Here is a 13,284-nt window from a genome sequence, read left to right on the forward strand (position 1 = left end):
TCAAATATCCTAATTTAAGAGAAATTTTAATTTTTTTTTCAGATAAATGAGGATTTTGGAGAATCGGAGTTGTACTGATAATATGCTGTAGAACTCTTATTAGTGAAGACATTTGCAGGATAAACGAGTTAACCCCATCCATTACACCCACTGATATTTAGATTGATAAAATACAAGACATAACACTTAGTGACAATCCAATAAAATAAATCAAAAGTGAAGTAAAAATAGAAAATAAAATTCTGCACACACCGTGGTTAAAAGTAAAAAAAACACAAACAATGCTGCAGAAACTCAATGGTAAAAATACATAAGCGACATTTCGGGCTTGAGTCCTTCATCAAGGTATGGAAAAATGACGGCAAGCGTCCAAGCTAAAGAGTAAGGATTGGGTGGGGGGGGGAAGGGGGGTGGTGAAGTGGTTGCAAAGGCAGGAGATGATAGGTGGAGAAGGGAGGGAGGGGACAGCAGCGATCAAGAGATGAGGGATGGCAAGGTGAAGGGAGAGAGTACCTTGATGAAAGGGCTCAAGCCTGAAATGTTGGTTATGTATTTTTACCTTTGTTACATAAAGGTTGAGTTTCTCTAGCATTGTGTGTGGTTTTTTTAAAAAATCAAAAGTGATTTACTTAGCGAAGGAGGAAGTAAAATTAAAAGATACTTTGTGATCTCAGGCTATCTCAAGTGCTTTACTGTCAATGCAGCGCTGTTCACACAAAGGATGGTTAATCTATATATAGTCAACAGAGATAAAAAGGTCATCTATGCAACATGTATTGCTTATGGGATAACTTTTGCACAGGACCCATTATGAAGAACTCACACTTGACTCCAACAGTCCTCGACTAAGCAAACCTGCTGGCATTGAAAGATCTTTAAAACGATTAAAATTGAAGTAAATAATTTTTTATAAGTTATATTGAACAAAAATCATTACAAATCATAAAATGATTAAACAGTCCTTCAAAAATAACTTCCCCCTAGCCTCCTAAACTTCAGGCTAAGAATCAGTAAACAGTGCCAATAGAACGACGACATCCACATTAAAGAGCAGGTGAATTTCCCTTTCAAAGGTAGGCCTCTTGCCCTGCATGTCTTCTGGTACTATACTGAACTGTTAGTGTGAGATTATATACACTAATCTCTGGAACAGGACAAATTCATAATTATCTTCCTCAGATGCAAGCACCAATCTGAGCCAACTGCTTAGTAGGGTGCCTTTATTAATCAACATCCATAATCAAACGAACAATATTCCAGTGAGACACCTTCAGCTGGTGTTTGATTCTCAAACCAGGATCCGTTAGATAAGAACATATTTCTAAACATATGACATTCAGTTCTAAAGAAAGCAAGAGCAGTAGCAGTATAGCATCATGTAAAAGGTTAAAAGAACATGCAAGTAATGTCAGCCAATACCTACATAGTATTCCCAAGAAACACCTGGATAAAATGGCAATAAAGGTACTTCATGTAATGCGTGTTGCTGGAACTGATCTGCAGGTCAACTTCACAATTATAACCATGACACGATTCTAGACGTACATTAGTTCTTCTTGTTTACTAGAAGCTACTTTAGGTTAGGCTTGCGGCCCCTGCGTAAAGAGCTCAGGACAAATTTATGTATCTTCTTCCTTTCTGAATTATAATAGAAAAAGAATTATGCAGCACGGCCAATAGGCAATTCAGTCCAACTCTCCATGCTGATCAAGGCCCTTTGTGAGCTAGTCCTGTTTGCCTGTATTTGACCCAGATCCCTTTTAACCCTCTCCCTCTATACTTATCCAAGTACCTTTTAAACATTGTGCTGCCTTCATTTCTTCCTTTGGAAGGTCATTCCATATACCCAACTCTATGTGGAAAAACCTGCCTTTCAGATCACCTTTAAATCCATTCAAAAATCTGACGGCAGAGGAGAAGAAGCTGTTTTTGTACCACTGGGTGATTGTCTCCTGGTTCCTGTACCTACTTCCTGATGGTAGCAGGGTGAAGAGGGTCCTTGAGGATAGAGGCTCCTTTTTTTTTTTTTAAAAAAAACATGACACCACCTCTTGTTGATGTTCTTGATGAAATGAAAAGTGATGACCACGATGGTGCTGGCTGAGTTTACAACGCTGTTGTCTTTTTCTGTCATGTGCTTTGGCACCTCCATACTAGACAGTGTTGCAGCCAGTCAAAATTAATTCACGAAAATCTGCAAGACACCAAGATGCTCCTCTATCATACCTGTACCCTAGGAATACTGACCTGTACCCTGCAATACTGAGCTGCTAGTCTTGCTCTTCTTTCAGCCAAGTTTCTGCAATGGATACAAGGTCCCATTCTTCCATACCAATCCACACCAAATTGGATGACCTATTATGCCTTTTGCATTGCAATAAATCCATTTTAAATCGTGTCTTTGGTGTGCTCCTGTGAATTTGTTCACTTTCATGAGAGTATCAGCTCCCAACTTTATTATTTTTTTTAAATCTCCCTCATCTCTGCTTGGAGACCCAACCTCCTGTACGCCTATTATAGACTTCCACTAAACCAATATCTGGATTTCACAGCCAATTTCCTTCTTGTTTATCTCACTGCTGATTTCTCTCCTCCTTCCACCTTTCAGAGTAATCGATTTTGTAATGTGGTAATGGATTTGCAACCATACTTCATGGCATATTAAAAACTCTCCAAATGCAACCTAATCAAAGAGCAATTATAATTATGTTGCTCATTTTCCCAGTTCAAAGAAGATGTCTGGAACATGTAGAAACTATCAATGTTCAGGGCTTCAAACCAAATTGGAAAGCGAGCAGATGCAGTTTCTGCTTGTGTAGATTGGACTCCAACCCACCACCCCTTACAGAGTGCTTTTCTGTAAAACAGAAAACCATTAGACAATGGGGTTACCAACATAATTAAAATAGATCGGCTGAAAAATTAAAGGAGGCTGAGGGATTGCACATCAATCTTCACTGATGTGATAGGGTTAGTACCTTCAAGGTTGCATTCAACTTTAGCAAAACTAAGGACTTCGGGAGGGGTAAATCAGGAGAACATGAACCAGACATCATTAAGGGGTCAGCAGTGGAAAGGGTCAAGAACCTCCAATTCCTGGATTTGTCCTGGGGCCTGCTTGTCAATGCAATCAAAAAGAAGTCTCACCTGCAGCTATACTTTGTGAGGAGTTTGAGAAGATTTGGTATGTCACCAAACACTTGCAAATTTTTTTTACAAGTGGAGAGCATTCTGACAAGTAACATCGGTATCTGGTATGGAGATGCCAATGCACAGTACCGAAAAAGTCTAAGAATGATGCAAACTCGGCCAGTGCCATCATGGTCATCAGTTGTCACTTCATCGAGGACAAGATGTGGTGTCTTAAAGCAGCTTCTATCCTCAAGGAAGCTCACAATCCAGACGTCACACTGCTACCATTGGAGAGGAGGTACTGGAGCCTGAAGATGAGCACTAAGGGGCACAAAAACAGCTTCTTCATCACTGCCATCTGATTTCTGAATGAGCAATTGCTCACACTCACTTTTTTATAATTTAAAAAAAAATGTAATTTATAGCAATATTTTCACCTAAACTGCTGCCACAAAACAACAAATTACATGTTCATGACAATAAATTCTGATTCATCTTCTATTCTACTCCTGGGATCCCACATGCAGATGATCTCTCCTGGAGCCAGCAAAGAGGCAACTGTGAAGGCACATCAACACCTCTACTTTAAGTCTGCAGAAATTTGGCACATCACTGAATACTACCAAATTTTGCAGAGGTTTTGTGATGGTTTGGCCATTCAAGTGTCCAAAAATGCAGAAGGGTGCAGCAAAAAAAAAAAAAAAAACCAACGCAACGATAGAAAACACATCACAGGCTCCAAACTTGCATTCCATTGAAGGCATCTATAATCCTGGTAACAATTTATTCACTTTGGGAAGAAGCGTAGAAGTTTTTAATCCCACGCCTATCAGACTCTGAAACCTCCCCTTACTCTCATAAACTAATCATGGACCATCAAAAGATCAGTCTGCATTATTGAAACACTGTGAATATCTATCCTTTATATACAGGTACACAATCCTTCATCTGGAATCCTTGGGGGGGGGACAGTGTGCTCCAAATTATGGATTTTTCCAGACTTTGGAAAGCCAGACTTAAGCCCACCTGAATTGTGCTGACGTCTCCCCCCCTCCTCCCCCACCCCGGACTTGCACTGCCGGTCTCTCCCCCTCGTCCGCCCAACTCATGCCGCCGCCTCTCTCCCCACTTGCGGATTTTGGAGATTTCCGGATTTTAGATGTCCGGATAAAGGATTGTGTACCTGCAATTTCATACTGGGTTAATTTCATGTATACGATTGGAGTATAATGTACCTTTTTGGCTTCAACAGACAAGAAATTCTGTACATTGCACTTGTATGACAATAAACTCATTATTTAGTTGTGTAAAGGATGATATGAGCATTTGAAACCAAGAAACATGCCTATTCTTTCAAGTTATAAAAATTACACAGATGGAAAAAATCTACAGCAGTGTTCCAAGGCTTATTAATCAAACTGGACAAAATAAAAGACGGAGACTGCCAAAAAAATGTGTGATTTTAATGTTCCATCAACAGATATAGCTTGAAGATGATCTAACACCAATAAAATTCTGCTTAGCCTCCCTTTGGTCCACCCTCAAAAGCAAAGTCACTACCAGTAATTGGTCTTTGGATGATAATGCTGTAAGGATTTGCACAAGACACCTTAGATCTTCTTGAGTATTCGGACGAGACACAGTAACTGTTATGTTCATTTACAGGCATAATATGAAATTGAACAGTTCTAATCAGTTACTTTCAAAATTAACACAACTCCTAATAATGTGGTATGAGGATTGGCAACACTGATATTCAAGCTATTATCCTACTGGGTAGCTTCAAATATACCTTACCAATAAATTGGAAAATTCCAATTCTGTAGATAGGCTTTGTTATTTTGCTCTCTTTCTCTTCCCCCCACCCCCCATTTTTAAAAATCTTTTCATTGTAAAAAAAATTATAGACTTAAAGAAAAGCCTTGACACAAACATCAAACTTTCAATCAATATGTGTCAAGCATACGTACATCGCTACCCCCAACTCAGATTCAGCTGATATTATATGTAGAAGTCAGTACTCAATGCAGTACTCCCTCTCAAAAAATTAAATCTTTTTTTTTTAAATGCCTTTATTGAATTTTAAACAAAGTTTAAAATAAATGCATACAAGTGAACAAAAGGAAAAATTGTAAACTTCAATCAACTTCAGAAACAAGCTTTTTTTTTAACAATGGTTAAAAACTGCAGAATTACGGTAGATGACAGTGTGATTTTTTTTTTATCCTTTGCCACAAAAAACCCAGATTTGAACTTTTAGCTAGACCAAGTACAGTATATCTGTGTGATTGAAATATTTCATAAATTCCCATTTTTTTTATTGCTGTTTATAAAACTGACCAATTCTAAGTTATACAGATCTTAATATTAGAGACTTACACAATTGAATAGTGTCACACAGAAAAATGAAGATATGATAAAAACAATTCTAACATAAAAGACAAAATGTTTGTTGATCTAAGCAGAACTGCACTACAAAAAGACGTATTTGACATGGTGGAAAAATAAGTAGGCACATTTTTATCAATGACTTCTATCACCCAACAGATATTGAAGGCTTGGGAGAACAATATAAAATCAATACTAGCTCTGCCAGCAACTGTATTATCTACTCAACATCAATTCATTTCATGAAATTAGAAAACTTAATAAATGTATGGCCAAATGGTAGCAAGGATAAAAGCCAGCTGAAGAGAAACTCACTTGGGCTTTGTTTCCGCATCTGTCACTTGTCGAATATAGATACTGTCTTCAGGGTGTTCTATTTCTCCTTTTTCATACATGTATGATGATGCTATTGCAATAGCAGAGCCATCAATGCTGAAAGCAAGTGATGCAATGCTGGTTGGGTAGCGGTGGAACTGACACAATCTTTTCTTATTGAAAGGATCCCAGATATTCACAAATCCATCAGAGCCACCTAAGTTTTAAAAAAAAAATGCTAGTAAAAGGTCGTCAAAATACACATACCATATGCAGGCTCAAGAGAGGGCAGGTGGGCAGCTTTTGTTTGGATCTATAACACTTAACCAATGCTCAAAACGTACCTGGGGTTATAGGTTAATTGGGTAGCACATACTCATGGGCTGAAATGGCCTGTTACCGTGGTATGTGTCTACATTTTTAAAAATTAAACCCGTTCAAATTTATTGCTTAATATGCTGTTCAATTACCTCAAAACTACCAGCAATCACATACCCATTTATCAAGAAAATTTGAGTTTCAGAAACCCCCCCCACTCAAAATTTATTCACAACTGTTCTGTTAAAGTGACCGCCTTCTTTGCTTGCTCAGATAAAAGTTCTAGAAATGTAACATTTCTAAACTTAAATACCACATTTATAGCATGCTCTGTTCACATTTAACTTTTGAGATTAAAATGCTTCAAAATTTTTTTTTAAGCAAATTTCACATCGAGGATATTGTACTTCATAATTGAGATTTCACAGTGGAAATAATTTTTTTTAAAACATCAAGCGTTAAACTCTCCATCACTAGAAGCACAGCAGACATGTGGTGGAAAGTAACACTTGAAACTAGTTTTCAGTTAAACCAATTCTGCCACAAGTTATTAAAAAAACTAGTTATTGAGTCTAAAGAAAATAAGAATTAAAGTCTGCATTTATAATGCTCTTGCATTGAGATTGCACTGATATAAAAATAAAATGCTTACTTTTTTAACTGGGCACAATCCATCCAGGTCAAGACCAAAATAAGAGTACACATTTTAGCAAAGTTCACTAATACAGAACCTTTTCAAGTTGCATCTCACCTGTAGCGAATGTATTATGAACGCTGTGGAATGAAATGGCATTGACGGGATAGATTTGTTCAAGGTTGTTCTCTTTCAATCGATGACATTTAAAAGCATATTTTTTCTTCTGAACTTCTGGGTTAGGATCAAGGTACTCCACTGCAACACGTCCTTCAATTGAACTCAGCACATAGCCCTAAAAAGGAGAAAATAATATTTTTTAAAATTTATAAATTACACAAAAATAGCTTTAAAATCTTACTAATCAAAAGCCGTTAATCCTCCCAATGTCCTTATGATTTAAAAATACATAAGAATCTATTCATAATGTATATCATCCAATGCTGTACATAGCCAAATATAAATAGAGAAATATTAAAAGTACAGGGAACAGACTACTTGTAAATGTGAATGAGGAGTAGAACTGCTTTATTTTGATCTTGATATTAAGTTTACTACATGCCCACAGATCTGATAAGGGCCTTACTCAAAATATTGGATGCCTCATACCACATTTAAATAGAGATAAAATGAGAGTTTATTACCAATTACACAAGTACATACATTACAGATACACCAAAATTCTCACTTGCTGCAGCCAAAAACTACAATATGCCAAGGCAGAATAAGAAAAATGTGTAATTTAATAAGATCATGACTGATCTAGTCATGGACTAAGCTCTAGCTTCCTGCCTTTTCCTCTACTTTGAATACATTGAAAACACATTTTTTACATATTATGTATTTGTGTAACCTCCACCATTTCCTTGGACAGAGAATTCTATAAATTTGGTACTCTGGGGAAAAGCAGTTTCTCATCCCCATCCAAAACTTACTTTTTCAAATCTACATTGGAGATACTGAGCGCAGACTGGGAATCACTTCGCTGAGCACCTTTGCTCCATCCACACCAGAGAAAGGAACCTCCCAGTGGTTAACCATTTCAGTTCGGTATCCCACTCCCATACTCACACATCTATCTATAGCCTCATGTATTATCCCACCAAGACCACCCATAAATTAGAAGAACACCACCTCCAATTTTCCGATTGGGCACTCTCCAGCCAGATGGCATTAACATAGACTTTTCCGGTTTCTGCTAACCTGCTTTCCTTTCCCCCTCGCTTCCTCCCGTCTTATTTCCCCCCAGCTCTCCACCCCCTTCCTTCTCTATTCACCTAGCCATCCCTCCTCCCCTTGCTTGCTGCTGTGCTCTCTCTCCCTCCTCCACCTATTACCCCTGCCTTTGCGACCATGACTCCACCTTTAACAAAGGCCGAACAAATCCTCTTGTAGGGTCAATGGCCACCTCACAAACACGTGCCATGAAGCGCGGAAAGGGCATCCCTTCAAAGTTTGGTCTGGCCATTCACTCCAGCAAAGCTTCCCCCAGCCATCTTGAACCTCACCATGCTGCTGGATCCAGGAGGGGATGTTGAGAGGGTGGATCTGGACCTGTGCAGCCCTTAAATCCATTCACTCACACCGTGTTCCTTTCTGAGAAATGGGGTCTCCTCATATCAAACCCCACAAACTGAATGAAAGGAACCATAATCATCCTATAGGATGGATAGCAAGAAGAAGAAAAAAAATAACATTTTATACTGGAATGAATTGCATCCCTGTTCTGCAATTGATTTTCTAAGAAGTAAACTGGGCAAAGTACCTCAGGAAAGTTGTGGGACAAGAGATTTACTTATAAACACACAGTGTAATGAAGATGAAAAACAAATCTCAAAGAGTTTGGCTGATTTCATTTGCAGAGCTGATATGCTCAATCTCCTTCCTATCTCCCAGCTTAGTCCTCCTCTTATCATTTGTCTGCATCTTTCTCTTCCACCCTCTCGCCTGTGCCCACCCAAAATCTCTAGCCTGTGCTCCTTCCCTCTCTCCCCCTTCCCAATCTTTTTATTTAGGTGTCTACTTGTTTGTTCCTAATGAAGGGCTCAGGCGTAAGATGCCGATTATCATTACTTCCTATAGATACTTCCTATTACTTCCGCCGAGTTTCTCCAACACATCTGTGTATTCAACATAACAAGGGAAGCTGGAAAAGTGTGGGTATTCAGAGGTTATACAAACTGCTGGATATACAGGTAGTTTCCAACTTACAACTTATGCGACTTAAGGCCATCTATACATACCACCAAAAAAAACAAAAATACAGCAACCTTACACTACAGCACATGCCCAACTGCAGGAGACCAGAGGTTAACATACATCCGAATTGCATCCATTTCTAGATCCGACTGGTCCGTCAAAATGGAACACAGATGTATGTCAAGGACTACCTGTACTGATCTTAAATGGTCAGAAGGTTTTTCATCCTTTTCCTAAGATTTCAGATGTTGAATATTCAGTGTACATTCAACTAAAATAATGACAAAACAATTAAATTCAATAATTGAGTACCAATAGCACTGTTAAGCATGTAATATTACCTGTTTATTTGGAAATGCCCTAATGCAACGGGTCTGATACTTCAGACTGGATTCTCTCCTTTGCTGTACGTAACCCATGTTCCTCAAGTCCCACACCAGTACACGACGGCTAGCTGTTCCAACAATAAGACGATCTCCAGACACAGAAAGCGTGTACACCTAAAAGTGAAAGGAAAGGGACAAAAGACAAGAGCTGAACTATCTTCCCTTACAATCATGTGCAACAAGAATGAGAATGTTTTCACTCTTTTTGCTGGGTAAAATACAAGCCCAGAAAGATAGGACAATTGAGCAAGCTTTTGACTTAAACTTGGTGGCAGCCATCTTTAGTTGATTAGCTTTTACCAAGACTTCAAATGAGACTCATCACATGAAGTAAACCATCTTTATTAATTTAAACTCTAAAAATGCTGTACTCCATTCAAATGTCTCAAGCCCCACATCTGTACAAATTATGTACAGGCAAGAAACTGCATATAACCCATATTTAAAGTAACATTTGATTATTCAGCAAACAAAATTAGAAGTTTCCTTCTATGCAGTCATAGTTCATTCATAAAGTTTTTAATTTAAAACAATGGTTAAATATTAATGTTTAAAATTTTTGACGTTAATGAATTCACCTTGCTCGCAAAATTTTCAGAAATAAATTGAAATACATGTCTTTAATAGATTCACATTCCACTATTTACTGCCATATCTGACAATATTTGAGTAAAAATTCCATTCCTTGTTTCATTTTATACCCTCAAGTGAGAGCATCATTGCAAAGCACTGCTTTAATGATAAAAGTTTACCATGTAATTTCCTGGAGATTAATTTTGCAGAACAATTTTTTTTCTTCAATGATGCTTTTAATTCTGCATTCCTCCCAGGAGATTGCATAGTTGATTGGCAGTCGCATTCTGGAGATTATGAGGAGCAACATGCTTGTCAACTCAAGATAATCTCCTCCTGACTACCAATGTTACACATTTGTAGGAAGGTATGAGACAGGATCCTGAAGTCAGAGAGAAGTCTGCCTAGACCACAAAGGTAGTACAGGGGCAGCTACAGCACTTTCTAAGCCTAGAATTTTAAACATCCACCCCTTGATCTTTTTTACCTTTTCCATTCACTCTCCTGATGCCATTAAAACCTTCCCCACATACAAGGGCTGAGAATATCAAGCACTCACAGTCAACTAAATGGGTGAGGAAGAGTCCAGGTCAGTAAGGCAATCAAAAGAAAACCATAAGCAAACCATAATCCATTCTAATTGCCTTCTCGATGCTTTTTCTGACATTTTGTCAGAAATCAATGAACATTCATTGAGCAAATATCTAAAATTATTCAAAATGGTGTTAATGATGCAGAGCTTCAATCTTCCAAATTATCAACACAATTTGATGTCTTCTGTGAACTATACAAATAATCTCCTTTCATGCCCTCTAAATCATCAAGATTGGAAACCCTAATTATTGACATCTATCTTTTCACTTCCTTTATGTTCTATACAAAAACCTCAACTTTTTCAAACAATCCTGAATGTAGCAGTTTATTCATTTTAACCAGTATAGTTCCACTGTTGAGTGAAGATACTGGGAGGCCCTATTACATCGTTGAAAAGATTAGAAATCTAATAAACAGGATGTACATGAAAATAAGATGTGTGATGATCAAACAATGTTTCAAAAAGTCACTCATTACTTTTAAAATAGAGATAAGCAAAACAATACTGCAGAAGCATAGACATTCCCAAACGTGGATGTGCAAGGAATCAAAGCTTAGTGATAGATAATGAAGAGCAAATATTTTTATTAAAAGTTCAAACTTAGTTTTAACACTCGTAATTACTGCACAGAAAAACTACTGGGGATTGGAGAAAATGACATTAAAATGACCAGAGCAAAGAAGATTAAAACAGTTGATTTCATGGACCTTGATGAGTCTCAAAAATGTACAACACTTACTTTCAATTAAAGAAAAACAGAAATGGCAAAGACAACAGCAGGAGAGTAACTTGAATGTTGCCAATAAATATGGAGAAATAGCCTTCATGCTTCCAGATGTTGACAAGTAGAGCATAAAAGTTTGGAATGCACATAAAGCAAATTTAAGTTCATCCTTGTGGCTACGGAAGTCATAACAGAAAGTATTTTATTTTTAAATCAAAGTAGAAAAGTTCAATTAAAAACCACCAACATGCAGAGCATAGAGTGTAAACAACGTCAAGAGACTGGAAACTTTACGAAGGTTGGAAGACAACAGAAAGGACAGAGACATAGTATCTGCCTGTGGCAACAAGGTCCACAGACCCTCTGGTTGAAGAAATTTCTCCCTGTCTCTGTTTTAAATTGGTTCTTTTACCCTGAAGATGTGCTCACAGTTTTGGTCGCCGAACTACAGGAAGGAGAGGGCAGAGGAGGTTGACAAGAACGTTACTGGGGTTTCAGGGTTGGAGTTACAGGGAAAGGTTGAGGAGGCTGGGACTTTATTCCCTGGAGCGTAGAAGGTTGAGGGATGATGTGATGGAGGTATTCAAAATTATAAGGGGGAAGGAGAGAGTCAATGGGAATGGGCTTTTTCCACTGAGAGTGGGCAGAGATTCAAAAGGGGAAAGGTTTAGGGGAAACATGAGGGGGAATTTCTTCACGCAGAGGGTGGTGGTGGTGTGGAACAAACTTCTGGCAGTGGTGGTAAAAGCGAGATTGGTGTTAGCGTTCAAGGAAAGGTTGGATAAGGTGTATGGACAGGAGAGGTGTGGAGGGTTATGGGTGGGAGGAGATGTTCAGCATGGTCTAGAAGGGCCAAACTGGCCTGTTTCTGTGCTGTCGAGGGTTATATGGTTATGAATCAGAGTATGAAAGGATATCACACATATCCAACTCTTGTATCCAAAAAGCACAAATGCCTTTCTTACTGATCTATTTCGATGTAATAGAGTCAGCGTTCCAAATTTAAAACCTGAATAAACATGGCAGCTTTTATTTTACTATTTTCAAATAGTGACTCATTTACCTGATATTGATGAGCCACAATAACAATTGTACAAAACTAAAGGCAATACAACACTTACGCCAGAAGGAAACAGAGCAGTATGCTCCACATGCACAAGGAGTGTTAAGGAATAGAGTGAAGGCCGACAAACCAATCTCCATTCTGACCTTTCACGCTCACATGCCCTGGGAATATAATTTGCCTCAGTTAAGTAGAACTTCAATTTTTTTTTCAGTGAAAATTGTGTGCTTCTTCATTCAATCACTGTGAAGGCCTCAAGATACTTTTTTTCCCCCCAGTATAACCCCTGACTAAGCTGATCAACATGGCCCAACAAGGACTTGGACAACTCTGATTCCAGAAAGTCATTGACAATCTGTGAAGCCCCATCCCAAGATTTACTAAGTGTTAAAGCTGTCATCAAGACAATGTTTATGATCACTGGAAATTCAAATATTTAGCACTTGGGGTACTTAAAACAATTGCATATAACAAATTAAAATAATCCAAAATTAAATCAGTAAGTTCATGAGATAGCCATTTCTTCCTGTTGATTTCAAGGTGACAGGGCACTTACACTGCTCTAGTGCAAGATCAGTAAATAAGATGCCCCACTGGAAATCTAAGGAATTCTACTATAGTTTTGTTTGCTGGAAATTTGTTAATGCATAAAATTTTAAAGAACCTTCACAGCTAAAGCCAATTAATGCACTCTAGTGAAGACACCATGCCATGCCATTCCAGTTGGAAAGCCAACATCTCAATGTATATTCACACATTAGCAGTTTTTGCTGAATTCAAACTTATAATCTAAACTATTGATATAAATTATATACAATGCATGCGCTTCTTTGAATGACTGGCTGTCGGGTATTTTCCGCATTGCAAGTTTGATATTCCCAACTCCTATGCATTCATAAATCAAATGAGAGAGCTGATAGGTCATGCAGATTCTGCCAGTCTACTCTGCACACATTC

The 13,284-nt window shown here is 38.1% G+C and overlaps 1 protein-coding gene across 2 annotated transcripts in view; it reads right to left on the reverse strand.

Annotated features, from left to right (window-relative positions):
- Positions 1-4,574: 4,574 nt before the first annotated feature.
- The window catches only part of bub3 (BUB3 mitotic checkpoint protein), a 41,914-nt gene continuing 33,204 nt past the window's right edge, over positions 4,575-13,284 (reverse strand). For both annotated transcript variants that reach the window (XM_069899774.1, XM_069899773.1), the window contains exons 5-7: positions 9,328-9,486; positions 6,905-7,082; positions 4,575-6,052 (exon numbers count right to left, since the gene is read on the reverse strand). In XM_069899774.1, the coding sequence (XP_069755875.1) occupies positions 5,832-6,052; positions 6,905-7,082; positions 9,328-9,486 (558 nt within the window). In that variant the 3' untranslated portion in view covers positions 4,575-5,831. The remainder of the gene's footprint in view (positions 6,053-6,904; positions 7,083-9,327; positions 9,487-13,284) is intronic.

This window comes from Narcine bancroftii, chromosome 10 (assembly GCF_036971445.1).
Source record: "Narcine bancroftii isolate sNarBan1 chromosome 10, sNarBan1.hap1, whole genome shotgun sequence".
NCBI classification, from domain to species: domain Eukaryota; kingdom Metazoa; phylum Chordata; class Chondrichthyes; order Torpediniformes; family Narcinidae; genus Narcine; species Narcine bancroftii.